Source organism: Terrapene carolina, unplaced genomic scaffold (genome assembly GCF_002925995.2).
Source record: "Terrapene carolina triunguis isolate 2854851 unplaced genomic scaffold, T_m_triunguis-2.0 Scaffold66, whole genome shotgun sequence".
Lineage (NCBI taxonomy): Eukaryota > Metazoa > Chordata > Testudines > Emydidae > Terrapene > Terrapene triunguis.
In genome coordinates this window covers 61,398,049-61,419,814 of record NW_020664417.1, presented here as the reverse complement: position 1 = coordinate 61,419,814, position 21,766 = coordinate 61,398,049, and the positions used below count along the sequence as shown (strand labels likewise).

Genomic DNA, 21,766 nt, shown 5'->3' with positions numbered 1-21,766 from the left:
ACTCATTTAGGGCAGGTCTACACAGGCCAAGGAATGTACTGGCCGCCGCTTCCAGCAGCTCCCATTGGCCTGGAGCAGTGAACCGCGGCCACTGGGAGCCGCGATCGGCCGAACCTGCGGACGCGGCAGGTACACAAACCGGCCCGGCCTGCCAGAGGCTTTCCCTGCACAAGTGGCAGAACAAGTTTGGGAACCACTGGTCTAAATGAAAGAAAAAGAGACTCCACTATATCTTACAGGAGGCATATGTAAGTTAAATAGTGGGGAAAGCTAAAAAAAACTTCTTATTGGAACTAGAATGCCTCTTCTCTTACCAACTCTGCCTATTTCCTGCTAACTGCTTCCATAGGGGACACAGTAACTATTAGAAATTCTGAATATTGTATATTTCAAGTATCGTATATGAAAGAGGAGCAATTCTCAGAGTCTGTGAACAGTTTCTGTACTTAAATTTTTTGGTCTGAAGGGGTGGGGAGTTGTGGGTGAAGGTTTATGGGATAACAGTATTTAAAAATGAAACTACTTTTTCTATTTTAAAATACAGATTTCACCAATGAATTCCATTCTTCAGTTAGAAAAGGAAGATAAAGTAGCTCAGCTGCAGTTCAACTGAAAGACAATCTCAATGGTATGGTGCTGGGAGAGGTGTGGTTTTGATTTGAGGACAGTCAGATGTTAATTCTAAAATAGGATAACATTTTATGCTCAAAGGTATAAAAATATTAATGAATATTAGTGTTGTTTTTATTTGTTTTCCCATGGAGAGACTTCCATGTTCTCAAAAAAAAAACCAAATTCAGTTCAGGATTAGCATCTTAATCATAGGGCCTGATACACAGCCCACTGAAGTCCATGGGAGTCTTTCTATTGATTAAAGCGGGCTTTGGATCAAGCCCCTAAAAAGGACACTGTCAGATAGTTTAGGGTTTAAGCAATTAGGCTTTGTTTAAAAAGGAAGGAGCTGGGAGAGGGAGAACTTACAAAAGTGCTTTTATTATTTTCTTTCATGTCAGTGTTTTGTGTTTGGATTTAGAGGTTTCCTGTTTAGTGTCTGCCACCCCAATGTTGCAGCATTGTACTAGTACATAAGAACCAGAAACGTTTTATTGTCCAAATTGAGTTAAAGGCAAAATGGAACCAACCGAAAGGGCGAAGAAGAAGTTAGAGTTTCAAATTTTCAATTTCAATAATCTAAAGCCTTACTGGTAATACAGGTAAAAAATATTTTTTAAACCTAATAATGTCCTTTTTATCTCCTTCCAAGTACATTTTTTAAAATGTCCCTTTCCAGGGCTAAATGAGCTAAAACACCATCCAAACATACAAGAAGAGTTCCTGTGTCAGTTTTGGGGTTTGCTTTATTTTAAGCAGATTTTGGAGTGTAAAGATACCAAAGATTTAAAAATGACTCCCTACCCCGTTGTTGAATTACAAGAGGTCACGACCCACCTATTGAAATATTTAAAATGGGAACCCCAGGGCATGGTGAGTGGGAAGAAGAGGCAGGTATTTCTAGATCAGGTGGGAAGATCCCACCCCTCCCCTCTGACTCAAGTGAATATTTTTGGCTTTGTAAAACCAACCAGTTCAGAAGACAAGAACCCCTCTGATTAATGTTTCAAGCAACTCCTTACATTTTTCCAAATGCACCTCTCTTAGTCCCAGTCCACGCTGCTAATGCAGCAGTGTTAAAATCCAGCTGGAGTATGACACAGTTAAAGCAGGTTTCAACTTGTAGTGTAGACAGATCCTTACCATGTTTTACTTGTGTCCAAGAAGCATGCTGAAAACCTGGATGTGTCCCACTACTCCTATTACAAGAGGTATTAAGTTTTGCTAGGAGTTTGTACAGTTCTTAGCACAATGAAACCGCAAAACTTGGGGCCTTTGAGTGCTACCACAATACAATAATAAAATGGTCTCAGTAGCTGCTCCCCTTAATGTGGTTTGAGCATCGGCCTGCTAAACCCAGGGTTGTGAGTTCAATCCTTGAGGGGGCCATTTAGGGATGAGGGGGAACTGTCAGGGACAGTACTTGGTCCTGCTAGTGAAGGCAGGGGACTGGACTTGATGACCTTTCAAGGTCCTTTCCAGTTCTATGAGATAGGCATATATTATTATGGCTAATATTGGGTGAACATTTTCTGCAAGAAAAGCAAAATCTCTGCACTGTGGCAAAAATTATCTGTTGTCCCAATCATAAACTTCATGTTTTTCCAATTATGCTAGAATATGAGAACGGCATGGCATGCTCTTGATTGCAATCTGATGCTTCTGGATAACGAAGTCACTGCTTTAGTCTAGTTGGGCAGCCGCATCTGTTCTGTCAAAAGGATATTAATGATTTAGTAAACAACATGATAAATAAATTGCTGCCAGTCTGATAGGCCAGCACAGAGTACAAGCCAGGTTGCAAACTGAATCCTAGTACTATCCATCAAGTTCATATTTAAAAATGCAGAAACTGACACCTACAAGCTGGGCAAGATAAATGAGAAAGAGAGGGAGGGCGTATTGATGGAATTAAATTGTCCCTTAAATAAAATTAGCTTCCTTGGGAGAAATAGGCAAAGAGAAACTAAAACACCCCACGCTCCCACATACGCTTTAAGCAAGTGGAAAGATGATGATAGAATAATAGTTGGAGGTATGAGAACGGAGTAAAAAAAATGGAGTCCCATCCTCTCTGTGACGTTGCACTCTATATGATTTTATGAAAATATGCTAATGAGTGTGAATATAATGTAACTGGAATATGCTTCATGCAAAAGGTCTCTTGTAAGGTATCATTACAAAGCTTATAATCTACTGAGTGTGTTCATCCTATTTGTATGAATGTATCATTCTTGTATCTGAAACTAGAAATATGACATATAACTCTGAGAGCCTATTGTAATTATGCAAAGTGTAGGCCATTAATGGTGGTTTGGAATCTTGATGCCTCCCATTAACCAGGACAATTGTCTGTAGATGGTTCTGTTTTACTTGTAAGTCTTCCTGTATATGTGTGTGCTGGCAAGTGGGTAATGAAGTCTTACAGTGACATGCGATCATGTCACCTGAACTGGAATCCATCTTTAACCTGGTGTTTTTCCATTGAGTAGGGGAGGAAGGGGGGACCCAGAGACATAAAAGATTCCTGCCTTGTACCAAAGCTATATAAGGGAGTGGAACAGAACAAAGGGGGCTGCAATCATGAGAAATTCCCTAGCTACCCCCTGAGCTAGAACAAGGGCTGTACCAGGGGAAAGGATTTTGCCCAGACTAGGAAGGCATCCAGTTTGTGCAAGAAGCTTATTGAAACATCTCTGAGGGTGAGATTTTATCTGTATTCAGTTTTCTTACTGGATTAGGCATAGGTTTGCATGTTTTATTTTATTTTGCTTGGTAATTCACTTTGTTCTGTTTGGTATTACTTGGAACCACTTAAAATCCTACTTTTGTATTTAATAAAATCACTTTTTACTTATTAATTAACCCAGAGTATGTATTAATACCTGGGGGGGGGGGCAAACAGCTGTGCATATCTCTCTATCAGTGTTATAGAGGGCAAACAATTTATGAGTTTACCCTGCATAAGCTTTATATAGGGTAAAACGGATTTATTTGGGGTTTGGACCCCATTGGGAGTTGGACATCTGAGTGTTAAAGACAGGAACACTTCTTAAGTTGCTTTAAGTTAAGTCTGCAGCTTGAGGTTCAGACCTGGGTTTGGGTCTGCAGCAGACTAGCTGGTCTGGCTCAAACCAGGCAGGGCACTGAAGTCCCAAGCTGCCAGGGCAGGAAAGCAGGGGCAGAAGTAGTCTTGGCACATCAGTTGGCAGCCCCAACGGGGTTTTTATGATCCAACCCATCACACTCTCCCATTGACAACGGGGGGGGGGGGGGGGGGGGGGGTTGGCGCATTTTGGGACAGAATACTTGGATTTTAAAGCATACCTCAGAATCTAGAGCCATCATCATACCATCCAGGTAGGAGGAGGGGGAATGGTGGTGATCAGAGGGGGAAATTGTGACACTACACCCCATATTATTTATAGAAATATTGTTATAATACAATAATGGCATAACTAAGATGTATTTTATGCACGATGGAGCATGTGAGATATCATTGGAAAGGTTATGATTTACTGAATATGATTATCATATTTGTATGCATGTATCATTTTTGTATATGAAGTTAGGAATATTGTCTATGCACCTATTACCAATGTGTTTATACCTGGGGAACACCAACTAGACAGACGGCAATTGGTCTAGATTGCTGGCTGGAAAGGGCTATTGGGAAAAACAATAGGTCTTTGAAGATGCTAATCTCCCACCTTCCTGGAAAGCCTTCCTTGGACACTGCAAATAGACTGAGTTATGGCTGTAAGGTTCATGTGATCAAGTCACCTGACACTAGACTCCATGATAAAATTAGTACTTTTCCACTGGCTGGGGGTGGGAATCACACTGGAAGACAAAGGATTGCCACCATATGTAAAACCTATTTAAGGCAGGGGAGTGACATAATCGAGGTTCATTCTTCACTGAATCCCCACCCAGGATGACTGCTGGAAACCTCTAAGAAACATAAGACTGAGGGGAAGAGAATTGCTGAGCCCAGGCTGGAAGGGTGTCTAGCCTGTGGATGAAATATCTGAAGTTTCAAGCTGCAGGCCAGTGTACCTATTGGGTTCCGGGAAGTGGGCGGGCGAAACCCGCCCACTGCTAAAGGATCCTCCCCCCAGCCTAAGGGGAGGACCCACAGGACCTAAAACCCAAATGATTACGGGGGACAACTAATGTAAAAACAGGGACAGGAGTGCAATTAAAGGGTCAAAAGAAGGGAACCTGATGGGGACACTGAGCAGAGAACCCCGGACAGCGCCCACTGCTCCTCAAAGGTGTCAAGGGAGCCAGTGGACGCCGCCCAGAGGAACTCTGCCCGGATACGTGAACGGACAGAGGATCGGAAACAGGCCCCACAGTCACAGGAACCTCCATCGGCCAACCCCCTCTCCCTGGTTTTATAGATGGCCTGTTTAGCCAGGGCCAAGAGGAAGTTGACCAGGAGGTCCCGTGACTTTGTGGGGCCACGGATAGGGAGTGCATAAATGAGAAGGTGAGGGGAAAAGTGTAACCAAAAACGCAACATAATGTCGGTGAGGAGCCGGTGTAGGGGCTGCAACCTGGCACACTCCAAGTAAACGTGAGCCAGGGTCTCCCTCACACCGCAGAAAGGACAGGTGTCAGGGACAGGGGAAAACCGCGCCAAGTACACGCCCGTGCTCACGGCCCCATGAAGGAGCCGCCAACTGACATCCCCGGCGGGCCTCGGGACCAGGGTGGAATAGAGGCTGGCCCACCGGGGCTTCTCACCCTCGACAGGTGGCAGGAGGTCCCGCCACTTCGTATCGGGGCGGGACACGAGGGTGAGGAAGTGAAGAGTATGGAGCACGAGCGTGTATAGATGTTTTCTTGGCGCGGTCAGGAAACGAACCGGCTGCAAGTCGTGCAGCCGGCTCACGGAGAAGGGGCGGGGAGGCTGGTTGGGTCCACAGGGCAGGGGCCCAATAAAAAGGTCCGGAGGACCAGGGGTGGAGGGTGGGCGGGGCGTGCCCTCGCACAGGACCTGGTCGAGGTAGACCCGAGCAGCGGGCGGCAAAGCGGCCCTCACCTCCTGAAGTACGCGCCGGGGAGTACAAGGCCTGGAGAGCCCCATGCGCCGAGCGAGCGTCAGGGGATCCAGCCAGACTCCCCGGTCGTAGTCCAGGAGGTCTCCGACTCTCGTGACTTCTGCCAGGACCAACCTCTGGTGCACCGCGGGGGACTCCGCCACCTGCACACGAAGCTGGGGGTTGTGTAGCAGGGGCTCCGCGAGGAGATCTGCCCCCCCCGGTGGCCACCACGGACCTGGTCGCTGAGAACAGTTTCCAGGTCCGGAGGAGGTCCTGGTAGAAGACCGGTAGCCCGGAGAGGTCTCGCGGAAGACCTCTCGGATCGAGATAAAAGAGCTGCCGGTCGTATCGGAGCCCTCGGAAGCGGCGCAGGAAGGCGTGCACCAGTACTCTCCACGCCGGACTACCTGCACCATAAAGGAGCCTCTGCAGGGCCTGGAGGCGGAAGACATGGACCTGAGTGCGAAGGCACTTCAGGCCCTGCCCTCCCTCCTCCAGGGGCAGATGGAGGACCCCCACAGAGACCCAGTGCAGTCCTGGCCAAAAGAACTCCAGAATCGCCCTCCGGAGGTCGGCCAGGAAGCCCGGGGCCGGGACCAGGGTGTTGAGACGGTACCAGAGCATGGACAGGACTAGTTGATTGAGTACCAGTGCCCTCCCGCAAAGGGAGAGGCACCGGAGTAGTCCTGTCCATTTCCGGAGCCGCTCCGTCACCCTGCCCTGTAAACCGTGCCAGTTCTCCGGCGGAGATGGATGCGTGGCAGAAAGGTAAACGCCAAGATAGAGCAGCGGACCCGCGCTCCACCGGATGGCCTGAAGTGCGGATGGGAGGGAGCTCGCCTGCCACCCGGCCCCTACCACCAGGCCAGAGCTCTTGGTTTTTAAGAATCTCTGCAATCTGCCTAAAACAACATTTAGGGTGAAAATTTGCTACTTGTACCAGTTTCCTTAGTACCTTAAGCTTAGTTTGAGTGTTTGTTTTATTTGCTCAGCAATCTGCTTTGATCTGTTTGCTATCACTTCAAATTTATCTTTTGTAGTTAATTAACTTGTTTTTGTTTTGTCTAAAACCAGTGTTTGGAAACCATACTTGGGGCAGAAAGCTGTTGCATATCTCTCTCCACACTGAGGGAGGGGGAAAATTTTATGAGCTTGTGCTGTACAGTTCTCTGTGCAGCACAAGACGGTATAATTTTGGGTTTACCCTCCAGAGGGGGTGTGCACTTGAGTACTGGCAGTTCCTTAGCTGAGCCTTCCCATGCAGAGCTGATCTCAGCATGTGTGGGTAGCTGCAGCTGGGTGTGTCCCTATCTGTATGTGTGCTGGTAAAGTGCAATCTGAAGCCTGGGGAAGGGCTTGACAGGCTGCATAGCAGTACAGTGTGAAGGGAACCCAGGCTGGTGGGTCAGGCGGGCTCAGTGGTACCCCAGTTCCAAGTGGCACCCCCGGGGGAACCTGTCACAGAAACATTATGCTCATTTTATTATTGAAGGGTCAGAAATAATATGGAGGGGAATGCAGAAGAGAAACAGTTCAGCAGAGAGGAGATGGTTGTCTTCCAGGCAAGGAATTGCTCCTCCCTTTATCTCTCCCCTCAGTCATACCAGTCCCCCTTTTCTCCTCCCCCCTGACTTCAACTTCATAGCCTATATTGTTTCTATATTGTGTTGCTTTGCTGGGAGATTAGGATGTCACCAATACCCTGCTGTTAGTGAACACAGAAAGGAGTGAAGCAGCAGAGCAAGGTATCAATACAAAAGTCAGGGGAAGAGACCTTCACACCTCCATCATTCAAGCTGAACCTAGCAGGGAGTCCCACAATGCCAATGGCTGCACGGAATAATAGACAACAAATCGGAGAGACCAGAAATGATCATAATAATAAGACTGCCTCGGATAACATTGAACAACAAAAGCAGATCTTGAGAGGGAACTACCAGACTTATGTCTAACATACAAACAAAGAACATGCATGTTTTTTGGACCAAATAATGGAAGGGCTCTATTCTGCAAAGTGACCCATATGGGGTGACACCTACAGCTGCATTTCCAGGCAGATGGTTTTGAAGGATCAAAACCTTAATGACCCATAGTTTAACTGACTGAGCAGTCAGTTGGTGGCACTAGAGATACAGTATGATTTCTTTTTATCAGTAAAAGGAAAAGAGGCAGACATAAAGGTTCAGATGATCAAAAACAGTCCTGCCACAACATAACATACAGATTATAACTACTCCTAGGAAACAGAGTTACTGAAATTTTCAATGTACAATCAATAGTCTCTCTATTACTTTTAATAAAATGGTCAAACAATGTAAACACATTTCAAGTCGAGGTAGTCATGAGTGATCACAGAGAAATTACTATTATTACTAGTTAATCAGCATAGTGTAAGGCTCAGAATTGGGAGATGGAAAGAATGACAGCTGTCTTGAACTTTCAAATTAAACTCTCTTATGGGAAAAGTGGTCTCCCCGAGACAGACACAGCTATAATTAACTTTTACCTGCTTAGAAATCTGCCTCCACTTGGACTGTTTGATCTAGAACTGACTGGACTTGTTCACATGTATTCTGCTTGTTTTAGATATCAATTAGCTACCACTGTTTTCATTATACATTTTATGGGCTCACTCCTGCAAGGTGACAGAACCCTTAATCCAACTGAACTCAAGAAGGCTGGAAGTCAATGCAAACAAAGAGCACTCAGGGGGCACCCAGCACCTTGCGGGTTCAGGCCCACTGTTGTTCCCTTGTGGCTCACACTACCTTAGGAGGGTCACCAGGGTCCCAACCCCATAGTCAAAGATGGCTAATGACATCCTCTCTGTGAATTTTAGGCCTGGTCTACACCTAAAATTTAGGTTGACCTGGCAACATTGCTCATGGCTGTGAATAATTTCACTCCTTGCCTGACTCAGTTAGGTCAACCTAATCCCCACAGACATAGCTAGGTCGATGGAAGAATTCTTCCACCTACCTAGCTATTGCCTCTTCAGGGGACGGATTTACTAAAGCTACGGAAAAAAATACTTGCATCACTGTAGCAAGTGTCTTCACTACAGCGCTGCAGTGGCACGGCTACAGTTGTGCTGTTGCAGCACTTGAAGTGTAGACAGAGCCTGAGATTGCTCGTTAGTGCTTGTGTGGTCATTCTGAGCCACCTAATGCTTAGAGGAGGATGTAGGTCCCTAATGAGTCTAAGGCTCAGTGAGAGTCAGGGGTGACCCCATAAGGCCTCCTAAGGTTTGTGAGGTGGTCTGACAAGCTTCCTAAGCGTCATTGGCGCTTGTTGCTTCCTGCAGGTCCACAGGAAGGGAAAGGAAAATGCTTCCTTAATTTTTCTTCAGCTTCCCCCAACCTCTGGTCTCCTTCTAAGGAGTATAAATAGAAATATATTCTTTTGCAGCTCTTGGCCTCTGCTCTGTCCCCTTTGCACCAATGGAAAGCCGACTTAAAGAGCGCTTGGATATGGTAATCCCTGAGTAGCATGAAGTCCACACAGCTAGCTCTACCTCACCTGCTCTTAACTCCGTTGGCACAGGTAGTGTGTTGGGAGCAAGCCAGCGTACAAGGGCAATGTGCTCAACCAATCCTGCCAGAACAGCCCCATAGGGACCATATAGGCCAGCACAAGGTAGAACAACCCTGAGAATGCTCTAAAACTTATGCTGAAAGCCAAACAAGACCCTGGCTGCCCCCAAAATTTGGAGGTAGTAGAGAAAGGGCAGAAAGCCACCTGCCTTTTCCCTCTTCAAGCATGCAAAACCAGGTAAATAGACACACCTGAGGTGGGAAAGTCACTCTCCTCTCTGTGCCTCACTTTCCCAAAAATGGAGATAATGATACTGACCTCTTTTGTAAAGCACTTTGAGATCTAGTGATGGAAAGCACAGTCTAAGAGCTAGATATTATTTGGCCTTAAAATCTTCTATAACATCAGAAGAATCTATTCCTATTATATATATAAAACCTTGCAAAAATACAGACAAGAACAAAATAGATAATTTTTTTAATTCAACAAAGAGGGGATGAAAATGTAATTGTAGCCCTGTGTGTTTGAAAACATCCAATAATTGTAAACACTGGTATTAGCTGCTTGGTTGACTGGCTTGACATTTCATCACTTGATTCAATTCACTCTGTCTTAGCTGGAATATCTACTAAAAGCATGGTTCACGGTAGTCAAAGAAGAGCTGAACACAGTAATTATCTTCATAAGTTGCTACTGACTAATAAATGTATTGAGGCAAATGGGATTTTGGAGATGTTATTTTCCATTAATTTTGTAGGGTTGATATTCGCTATAAAACAAGAAACACATAATATGGTAAGAGGTATTAATCCTTAAAGTTTACTGTGGCTGTGCTCCAAGGTATCCTTAGTTTGCAATACAGCAAGCAGGTACATTAACTGGAGCAGCAATACCTATTGATATCTAAATTATGGAACTACCATAGGACTCCGCACTTCCTAAGTCTTAATTTAGTTATGCTTTTGAACTGAAAGTAGAGAGCAATAACTAAGCACAAAAGACTGTCCTAGGTGGTAAGAGTGGAACTTATATGCACTGACACCTTACTCACCCCAATTTTCCCTGGACTCAAAAGTTATGTGTGGAAACATATCCATATTCCGCTAACAACTCTTTATTGGTTTTTTAAAAAGGTTTCTCTTAAATCAGTTTTCATGTAGTGCAAAGATGCTGAAGGCAATCCAGTATTCAAAGCCAAAGCACTGGCTGGAAGTCCTGTGCATCCACAGATTTTTAAATGGAGAAGAGAGTGGGTCCAGATTTGTAAATGCTTGGGAGAAGGATCTGAGCAGAAGCATGAGTCAGCACTGCTACTGTCCCATGAGGCTGGCTGAGAAGTGTTCCAGGCTAGCAGATGTGAGAGGTGCTATCACAGAATCCACAGTGCAAGAAGTTATAATGAAACTTGTACAAGTTTCCGCACCTTAAGAGACCATCTCCAGGTATCGCAAATGCGATGAATGCAATTCTGATCCACTTTTAATTACAGATAAGTAAGCAGTCTTTGTTGGCTGCTTGAGTGGTTGTTTAAATCAGGTTTAAGTGCTGTGACATCTTTAAAAACTTTAAAAGTATTTGCAACAAGGAGTGTAGTTCTATTTTAATCACCTTTTTTAAATTTTGTGCTGTTTGCACCAGGCCTGTCTGCCAAGACACCTAGGTATGTTGGATACTATTTCAGACTACACCAATGTATATAATAAGATTCTAAAATGGTCTGAGTTAAGAGTAAAGGGCAAATCTGAATGGCCAGAGGTGTCTGAAACATTCATAACTGAATGGTTTGGGACTTCACCACATGTACTCCCAATCTTAATTCCATTTTAATGTAGTGTTTGTCTGGGAATCTTTGTAATGTCTCTGTAAATACACCTATGGACGCTAACAAGGTATATTGCACATTTTCAAGAATTAAGACAAATGCCGTACAGCCAGACATTTTGTGACTACAACACAGAAAAAACGGAAATAACTCAGTGAATTTGGGTATCTTTCCACGATAAAAAGCTTTCACACTGAGGGTCCAATCCTACAAGATACTGAATGTCTCCTGTAAAATACTGAGTACCCTCAGCTCCCACTGGCTTCAAATTAGTTGAGGGAGCTAACAACTGCATTAAATTAGGCCCTGATTTTCAGAGGCATTAGGCACCCAGAACTCCAAAGAAGCTGTGAGTGCTCAGCACCTCTGAAAAATGAGTCCCTTGGGCCTGCTCCTGGTCATTTTGAAGCTATTGGCAAAATTTCCATTTATTTCAACTATGCAGGACTTGGCCATAGAAGAGTAACTCACAGGGCCATCCTTAGGATTTATGGGGCCCTATGTAGTATTATTAAACTGGTGCTCCTATGCCCGATAGCAGCCCGGGCTTGCATGTGTATTTTAGATAAGGGTGGTCTTTTGAAGGATTTATTTTAAAAAACTATATGTCTGAAGATCCAAGCATTTAAGGCTAAAGGTGAATACTCAGATTGTGCATCTAAAAATCTATGCAAGGATTTTTTAGAGATGTGATTTTATAATCTTCAGCAACACACTAATGAAATATTTTTAAAGCAAATTTTAAACTAACAGGTTCTGAGTAAATATTGCAGTAATGCACAACTGTTTTTGGCCTTGTTTACACTGGCAATTTACAGCGCTGCAACTTTCTCACTCAGGGGGGTGAAAAAACACTCCTCCCCTCCCCCCCCCCCCCCCAAGCACAGCAAGTTTCAGTGCTGTAAAGCGCCAGTGTAGACTAGCCTCGTGGAGGTGGGATTTTTAGTATTGTCAGTGCAGACTAGCCCTTTGTCAGTAAATTCAGAAACTGACAGTATATATCTGGGGATTGGCAAATGCCTGTTAAATGGCTTCATTACCACTTGAATGGCTCTTTAACAGTTTCAATGTTGTGCTAATAGGTCTGGCAGGCTGGAAGGCTTTTTCACTTTTAAGTACTAAATCCCCTCTGGAGGAAGACTCACCAGGCTGCAACAGCCAGCTGTGGTGGGAGCCTGCAGGAAGGGTCAGAACAGGGATAGGAAGAGGCGGGAGGGTGGACACTAAGGCCTGGTCTACACTATGACTTTAATTTGGATTTAGCAGCGTTAAATCGAATTAACCCTGCACCCGTCCACACAACGGAGCCATTTATTTCGAAATAAAGGGCTCTTAAAATCGATTTCTGTACTCCACCCGACGAGCGGAGTAGCGCCAAAATCGATTTTGTCATTTCGAATTAGGGTTAGTGTGGTCGCAATTCGATGGTATTGGCCTCCGGGAGCTGTCCCAGAGTGCACCATTGTGACCGCTCTGGACAGCAATCTGAACTCGCATGCACTGGCCAGGTAGACAGGAAAAGCCCCAGGAAAATTTGAATTTCATTTCCTGTTTGCCCAGCGTGGAGAGCACAGGTGACCACAGATAGCTCAGCTCATCAGCACAGGTAACCATGCAGGCTGATAATCGAAAAAGAGCACCAGCATGGACCGTACGGGAGGTACTGGATCTGATCGCTATATGGGGAGAGGATTCAGTGCTAGCAGAACTTGGTTCGAAAAGACGAAATGCCAAAACTTTTGAAAAAATCTCCAAGGGCATGATGGAGAGAGGCCACAATAGGGACTCAGATCAGTGCCGCGTGAAAGTCAAGGAGCTCAGACAAGCCTATCAAAAAACAAAGGAGGCAAATGGTCGCTCCAGGTCAGAGCCGCGGACATGCCGCTTCTACGCCGAGCTGCATGCAGTTCTGGGGGGGCCGCCACCACTACCCCACCTGTGACCGTGGATTCCGGGTCGGGGATAGTCTCATCAGCTACACCTGAGGATTCTGCGGATGGGGAAGAGGAGGAGGAGGAGGAGGAGGACGAGCTTGCAGAGAGCACCCAGCACTCTGTTCTCCCCAACAGCCAGGATCTTTTTCTCAGCCTGACTGAAGTACCCTCCCAAGCCTCCCAAGCCAGTAGCCAAGACCATGACCCCATGGAAGGGACCTCAGGTGAGTTTACCTTTTAAAATATAAAACATGGTTTAAAAGCAAGCGTTTTTTAATGATTAATTTGCCCTGAGGACTTGGGATGCATTCGCGGCCAGTACAGCTACTGGAAAAGTCTGTTAACGTGTCTGGGGATGGAGCGGAAATCCTCCAGGGACATCTCCATGAAGCTCTCGTGGAGGTACTCCAAAAGCCTTGCCACAAGGTTTCTGGGCAGTGCAGCCTTATTCCGTCCTCCATGGTAGGACACTTGACCACGCCATGCTTGCAGCAAGTAATCTGGTATCATTGCCTGACAAAGCCTGGCAGCGTATGGTCCCGGTGTTTGCTGGCATTCAAGCAACATCCGTTCTTTATCTTGCTGTGTAATCCTCAGGAGAGTGATATCGCTCATGGTAACCTGGTTGAAATACGGGAACTTAATTAAGGGGACAGAGGTGGCCGTTCCTACTGGGCTGTTTGCCTGTGGCTGAAAAGAAATCCTTCCCTGCAGTTAGCCAAGCACAGGGGGGGGAATTGGCCATGAGCTTTTCGCGTTTGGCTAGCAGGGATCTTCCCTGTTACCAGCCACGCGGTCGGGGGAGGGGTACATTGATCATCCCAGGGAATTCATGGCGGGAGGGGGAGGGCGGGGGGGTTAGTTTGGTTTCTGCAGGGATCTTCCCTGATACCTGCCACGCGGTGGGGGGAGGGATAAAGCGATCATCCCAGAGAATTGGATGGGGGGGGGGTTAGTTTGTTTTCTGCTGCTGAAGGTTAACAGGAAAACCGCAGCAGTCAACAGGCTTTGCTTGGTATGTGGGAAAGGAGGGCGCAGAAGCCGAAAGACAATGGCTTACCATGGCTGCCTGCAAGCTGAATTCTGTTGCCCGGACCTGCGTCTGTGATCTCTAACACCAAAGCCACAGGCACTCAATATTAAGATGGAAAATGCGACCTTGTACTGAAATCACATGTGCTATGTAATGTGAATAGTGTTTTTCACCATGAAAGAGTATAAGCATTGTTCTGTAAAATGTATCATTTTAAAAACTTCTCTCCTTTTTTTCAACCCTCCCTCCAGCAGCTGCAAATTTTTCAAGCCTCCCTCCTCCGTCCCGAAGGATATCTCAGATAAGGCGGCGTAGAAAGAGGACGCGAGATGACATGTTCACAGAAATAATGGAATCCACCCCCAATGAAAGAGCTCATTTGAATGAGTGGAAGGACACTGTATCTAAATTTAGGAAAGATGCCAGTGAACGTCAGGTCTTGAGGGACGCTCGAGATGAGAGGTGGCAGGCTGCAATGCTGGGGCTGCTGCGTGAGCAAACAGACATGCTCCGGCGTCTGGTGGAGCTTCAGGAACGGCAGCAGGATGACAGAGTGCCGCTGCAGCCGCTGTATAACCTCCCTCCCCCCTCACCATGTTCCATATCCTCCTCACCCAGACGTGTAAGAACGCGGGGGGGGGGGAGGCTCCGTGCACCCTCCCACTCCACCCCAGTGGACAGCCCAACCAAAAGGCTGTCATTATATTGAATTTGTTCAGTGGCCTTTTACTTCCCTCCTATCCTCCTCCCAAACCTCACCCAGATTACCTTCTTGGTTCTCTCCCTATGTTTATAATCACTTAATAAAGAATACATGATTTTTAAACGGTAGTGACTTTATTTCCTTGGAAAGAAAGCTGGGGGAACGGGGAGGGTGGGTTGCTTACAGAGAATGAATGAGTCAATAAAGGGGGCTGGTTTTCATGAAGGGAGAAACAAACAGAAATTTCACAGTGTAGCCCGGCCAGTCATGAAACTGGTTTTCAAAGCTTCTCTGATGCACAGCGCTTCCTGGTGTGCTCTTCTAATCGCCCTGGTGTCTGGCTGCGCGTAATCAGCAGCCAGGCGATTTGCCTCAGCCTCCCACCCTGCCATAAAGGTCTCCCCCTTACTTTCACAGAGATTGTGGAGCACACAGCAAGCAGAAATAACAATGGGGAGATTTCTTTGGCTGAGGTCAGAGCGAGTCAGTAGCGATCGCCAGCGACCTTTTAAACGGCCAAATGCACATTCTACCACCATTCTGCACTTGCTCAGCCTGTAGTTAAACAGCTCCTGACTCCTGTCCAATGAGCCATGGCATTAAGGGGTAGGCTGGGTCTCCAAGAATAACTATTGGCATTTCAACATCCCCAATGGTCATTTTCTGGTCCGGGAAGTAAGTCCCTTGCTGCAGCCCTTTAAACAGAGTAGTGTTCCTGAAGACGCGAGCATCATGAACCCTTCCCGGCCAGCCCGCGTTGATGTCGGTGAAACGTCCCTTGTGATCCACAAGTGCTTGCAGCACCATTGAAAAGTACCCCTTGCGGTTTATGTACTGGGTACCCTGGTGCTCCGGTGCCAAGATAGGGATGTGGGTTCCATCTATCGCCCCACCACAGTTAGGGAATCCCATTGCAGCAAAGCCATCCACTATGACCTGCACATCTCCCAGAGTCACTAGCTTTTGTAGCAGCACCTCAGTGATTGCTTTGGCTACTTGCATCACAGCAGCCCCCACAGTAGATTTACCCACTCCAAATTGATTCCCGACTGACCGGTAGCTGTCTGGCGTTGCAAGCTTCCACAGGGCTATTGCCACTCGCTTCTCAACTGTGAGGGCTGCTCTCATCTTGGTATTCTGGCGCTTCAGGGCAGGGGAAAGCAAGTCACAAAGTTCCTAGAAAGTGCCCTTACGCATGCGAAAGTTTCGCAGCCACTGGGAATCGTCCCAGACCTGCAACACTATGCGGTCCCACCAGTCTGTGCTTGTTTCCCGGGCCCAGAATCGGCGTTCCACGGCTATAACCTGCCCCATTAACAGCATGATCTCCAAAGCACCGGGTCCCGCGGTTCGATAGAATTCCATGTCTATATCCTCATCACTCTCGTCGCCGCGCTGCTGTAGCCTGCTCCTCGCCGCCTGGTTTTCCAGGTTCTTGTTCAGCATAAACTGCACGATAAGGCGCGAGGTATTTACAATGTTCATGACTGCTGTCTTGAGCTGAGCGGGCTCCATGCTTGCCGTGGTATGGCGTCTGCACTGTTCACCCAGGAAAAAGGCGCGAAACGGTTGTCTGCCGTTGCTTCCTGGAGAGGGGGGAGGATATACCCAGAACCCCCTGCGACAATGTTTTTGGACCCATCAGGCATTGGGATCTCAACCCAGAATTCCAATGGGCGGAGGAGACTGCGGGAACTATGGGATAGCTATGGGATAGCTACCCACAGTGCAACGCTCCAGAAATCGACGCTAGCCCCGGTACATGGACGCACACCGCCGAATTAATGTGCTTAGTGTGGCTGCATACATTCGACTTTATACAATCTGTTTTCCAAATTCGAATTATATAAATTCGGATTAATCCCGTAGTGTAGCCATACCCTTAGGCCTTGTCTACACTGGCACTTTACAGCACTAAAACTTGCAGCACTCAGGGGGGTGTTTTTTCACACCCCTGAGCGAGAAAGTTGCAGTGCTATAAAGTGCCAGTGTAGACAGTGCACCAGCGCTGGGAGCTACTCCCCTCGTGGACATGGGTTTTTTACATTACTGGGAGAACTCTCTCCCAGCACTGGTGCTGCAACTACACAGCCACTTTAAAATGCTGCCACAACAGCGCTTTAACGTTGCTAGTGAAGACATATCCTAAACCCAGGGGTGCCCCACATTTTCGGGCGCCCTACGCAGCCGCATATGCTGCATATGCCTAAGGATGCCCCTGGTAACTCATAAAAAAGGCTCTTATTGAAGCAATATGCTGGATGGGATTCTTGGGGCTAGACTGAGCATCCTGCTAAAATTCTGTCCCTGATCAAGTGTAGGAGATTTCCTTGCCTCCGACTCACCCTCTTTCTGGATATTGCTGAACTATCTGTGCCAAGCATGACCCTTACAAATATTTAAAAGCAAACGTTTTGTCTTTTAAAATGGACCAGATTGCACCAAACATGTATTTTACCATGTGAGGTTACCCCTTCCTCCTTACAAAAATCTTCATCCCAAACTCCACTCCCACTTCGGAAGTCGATCACTGAGCAACACCACCAATAGACTCAGTATACTTTCAGGAACCAAGTCTAAGGTATGAATACTCCTTTCAAAATGCAGTTTAATATAAGCTTGTTGCCTCCTTTCTTGATTGTGGGTAGGAGAAAGTGGTTTTGTTTAAATGGGAAAACAAATTAATAGATTCCTCATTCCTAGCCATACATACCCTTGGAACACGGAGTTAGTCACAAACTAAGGGGGGAAATATTTGTTGTGGGCCCTTGTTAAAATATTGGTAGTACAGCACTGGAAAAAGGATCTGATCTTGCAAGGTGCCAACTACTCTCCACTCCCATTGGGTTCAATAGCAGTTGAGGGTGCTCACTACCTCAAAAAGGCATTAATTCCAGCCCTAAGGCAGGAATTGAAATAAAATAAACCTGCAAAAGTAAAAAAGGGGAAGTAGTCTACTCTAAAGGAAGAGGCTGTAGGTGCGAGCATAAGTCTAATCTTAAAATATTTAAAATAGCCAAATTATATTTAAACTTGTAACCATATTTCCCTAGCTGGACACAGTTCACACCTGTCAATATTTAGAACAAATGTTTATGAAATTGTTTTCTTCCACACATCAAGTACATTACAAATATGGGTGAAAGAATAATTATTCCCATTTTACAGATCAGAAATTAAGTCACCGACAGGTAAAACAACTTGCCCAAGGTTACTCAGCAAGTCAGTGGCAGAGCAGGGAAAACCACACCGTTTCTAGGTTCTGCCTTTCAACTATTTCATTTTTACAGTCTTGGTCTTCCAAATTTAGAACTTAATCCTGCAAATGTTGTGCATGTGAGAAACTTTACATGTGTGTCATCCTATGAAGTCCAAGTGTTTGCAGAATTGAGGCCTTAGGTTTTATACTGACTGACATAAGTCAATGGATACAGAAGGCAGCTGTGCAGCTATAGTATATGCTGTTCAACTGCAACCCTGGTAAATATCTTAAACAGAAAGGTATCATCTTTAAATTAAAACCATGCTAAAAATCTAGAAGATGTCATTCTAAATGCACACACAATAGAACATGTGGAGGCAGCAGCCTATTTAACTGTGATTATAAAATTGCTGCAGTCAGCACTGGGGAAAAAAAAAAAAAAGCAGCGTCCTCATGTTAGCCTCACCAGATTGATCAGCCTTCTCATTGCATGTTCATGCGAGCAAATGCATTCACAGGGATCAAATCCACCTTCTGCCATGATTATGCGGAGAAATCTAAACTTGGCTGTCAACACCTAGAAAGAACAATAATAAAAAGGACAATCAACTCTTTTTCAATTGACCTTATTTTACAGAGACTAATGCATCAAATTTCACTTCATTTAGTCCAACGGGAAAAAACAAAACAAAACATAGCAATCCAATAATATTCCTTTTGGCAGGATGAACAGAGAAAACTGGCATGTTTGATTACTTAACAAATCAAAAAGTAGAGTAGGAGGTAGTGGGTTTTTTTTTTTTTTTAAAGTGGTGTCTGGTAAACCCTTAATCAGAGGTCCAAATAACTTTTACTAAATTTTGTGTGCAATCTGGATTTCCCACAGGCCATTATGAAAGATCCCTTCACAGACAAAACTACAAAGGTAAAATCGCTGTCTGAGCTGCAGTGAGTTGGTTAACTGCAAAATTTCTATTTATGAAATGTTCCATACTCATTCCACTACATCAGTAAGAGTTTCTTGCAAGAATAAATGGTTTAAATTTGAAATGTGCTGAGTTCCCACAACTCCTACTGGAGGAGACTGGGGCAGAAATATGGGGCAAAAAAGAATTATGTAGATGATTAAGACAAAAAAGTCTATTCCACATATGAACTGAAAAGCAAGAACAGAATACTTTTAATCTCCATCCAGGTTCTTATCCCATCACTGTAGTAGTTAATTATATTAAAGTATATTAAATATATAAGTATAGTAAAGTATATTAAAGTATAGTAAAGAAGCTCTCTCTGTTAAATTCAGTAGTGTCAGAAGTCAGTCATAACCAAGGATTTGTTTCAGAAGATTGTCAAGCAAGACACTGCATCCCAAAAAGGTCATGCCATGCATAGGGGTTCCAAAATAGATTTGAGAACAATATGGTTCAAGTTAGAACTGGACAAATTTCAATACTGTCATACCACTGAAAGAATTCACTAGAGCAGGGGTGGGCAAACTTTTTGGCCCGAGGGTCACATCGGGGTTGTGCAACTGTATAGAGGGCCGGGTAGGGAAGACTGTGCCTCCCCAAAACAGCCTGGCCCCTGCCCCCTCACACTTCCCGCCCCCTGACTGCCCCCCTCAGAACTGCCAACCCATCCAACCCCCCTGCTCCTTGTCCCCTGACCGCCTCCTCCCGGGACCCCCGCCCCCTATCCAGCCCCCCTGCTCCCTGTCCCCTATCCACACCCCCGCCCCCTGACAGCCCCCCTGGGACTGTCACCCCCTATCCAACCACCTTCTGCTCCTAATCCCCTGACCACACCCTCCTGGGACCCCCCGCCCCTAACTGCCCCCCCGGGATCCCACCCCCTTATCCAACCTCCCCTGCTCCCTATCCCCTGACTGCCCTCCCAACCCCTATCCACATCCCCGTCCCCTGACAGGCCCCCCGGGACTCCCACTCCCAACCCTCCCTGTTCCCCATCCCCTGACCACCACCCCCAGAACCTCCGCCCCATCCAACCGCCCCCTCCTCCCTGTCTGCCACCCAGAACCCCCCGCTCCCTGCCTCGTTACCAGCAGCAGGAGCTCACAGCTGTGACACCTGGCCAGAGCCAGCTGCACTCCCCACGCTGCCCAGCGGGAGCGGCGGGCCAGAGCGCGGCACGTGCGGCGGCATGGCTGCAGGGGAGGGGGGAAGCAGGGGAGGGGCCGGGGACTAGGATGTGGCCCGCGGGGCCTTAGTTTGCCCATGTCTGCTCTACAGGGAAGATTTTAAAAACCACCTAAGAGATTTAGGAGCACAATTCCCCTTGAAAATCAGTGGGACTTGTACTCCTAAGCCCTTTATTAGACACTTATAAAATTCTCCCCTAGGTCAACATTCTAGTATATGCAAGGAATAAAAATTAAGACTCTGTAACTTATTTACTATTGGGAGACACAATGACCCTTGCCATCTAATGGAAACAGGCAGAAGGAGGGTGGAGAAGGATGTAGTTGGAGCTATTTTAAGAAAGCGCCTCACACACTAATTTTAGATCAAAGAAGGTAATTCACTAGTGATACTGATTCAGAGTTCAAAGAAATTATAATAGGAAACAGTGGGGAATCCATTCTAGTTTATTCACTTGTTAAAACCAAGTTTTCACCATACACTCCAGTGGTTCTACAAGTGTATTTTTATCATTTATCAATAGTCTTCTCAGTGGTTTAATTAATGGCAAAAATGGGTGACAGATTGCCCGTAGTTTCCATTCCTGCAGTCAAATCAGAATTGCTTTCTCGCTCTACTAACACAATGTAAGAATCTTCAGATGACTTCTGCAGAATACTTGTGGTCAAAACATCATTGTTAACCTGGTACTATCATGGCTAGATTCAGGTTGGGTTTGTGCTGGCCGCGCAGGGCCCCTGAGGTGGAAAAATCATCAAGTTTGGAGGCTATAGAAGCAGAAAGCAGCTGCAACCCTTCCTCTGGCAGTAGGGCATCATCATAGCCTCATATGAGTAGTGTTAGTCCGCAAGTTGGAAGCCATGTAATAAGGGTAACCAGAAGATGTGCTGAATCAAGCACATCTGCTCAGCAGTCTCTACCAGCTAGACTCATGGGAGCATATAATCCAATAGTATATCTTGGCTCCAATGTGTGTTCTTTGGCCATACTTGGTATCAAAATCCTGTTACAGAATTGCACAATGTATTTTCCATTTACCTCACACTTTATCTTATGTCAGTTCCTACCCATCCCTACACCCAGTTCTGTCATATATCCCTCTCCACTATGAGTCACAGCAACTCTGCCTTTTGTAAATACGGTAGATCATCTATAAAGACGCTAAGGAATGAGAGGGAGAAGGGTTGTGCCCTTTTTTGCTTCCTTATGGTGTATAAAGAAGGCTTGTATTTTTTTTCCTCTCCAAAAAGGTTTTTCCATCTGCATGCCTCCCTCTCCTCCTCCTACCATTAGATATCCAGTTCTTTGTCTTTTTTGTTTTTCCTAGATGACTCTTTGCACAATTTAAAACCTAGAAGAATTATGACATTAGAGATATCAAGCAAATAGAAACTAGTTAAAATGACAGGAGAGTTATTTTTATTCTGTTTGAAATTCTTTTTGTTTTTCCTTGTTATTGTTACTCACTATTTATCTCAAACCACCGATAAGCAATTGGAAGAAAGGTATGTTTGTTAAAGATCTCACATCCCCCCGCACTTTAATGACAGTAAATCTACAATTTGTATACTACAAGTACTCCAGCAGAATTTGTGAAAAAAAAAATCACACACACTTGACTGATATTTCTAAAGGTAAAAACAAGCATATTTAAAGAGGACTGAAAATATTTTTTTTAGGTAATTTATCAGAAAACAGAAAAAGGGGCACCGAAAC

General features: G+C 45.7%; 1 protein-coding gene across 1 annotated transcript in view; it reads right to left on the bottom strand.

Moving 5' to 3' along the window:
• SMIM14 (small integral membrane protein 14) overlaps positions 1–21,766 on the bottom strand; it is a 61,887-nt gene that overhangs the window by 22,859 nt on the left and 17,262 nt on the right. The window contains exon 2 of the mRNA XM_024211702.3: positions 18,358–18,468. Coding sequence (XP_024067470.1) covers positions 18,358–18,432 — 75 coding nt within the window. The 5' untranslated portion in view covers positions 18,433–18,468. The remainder of the gene's footprint in view (positions 1–18,357; positions 18,469–21,766) is intronic.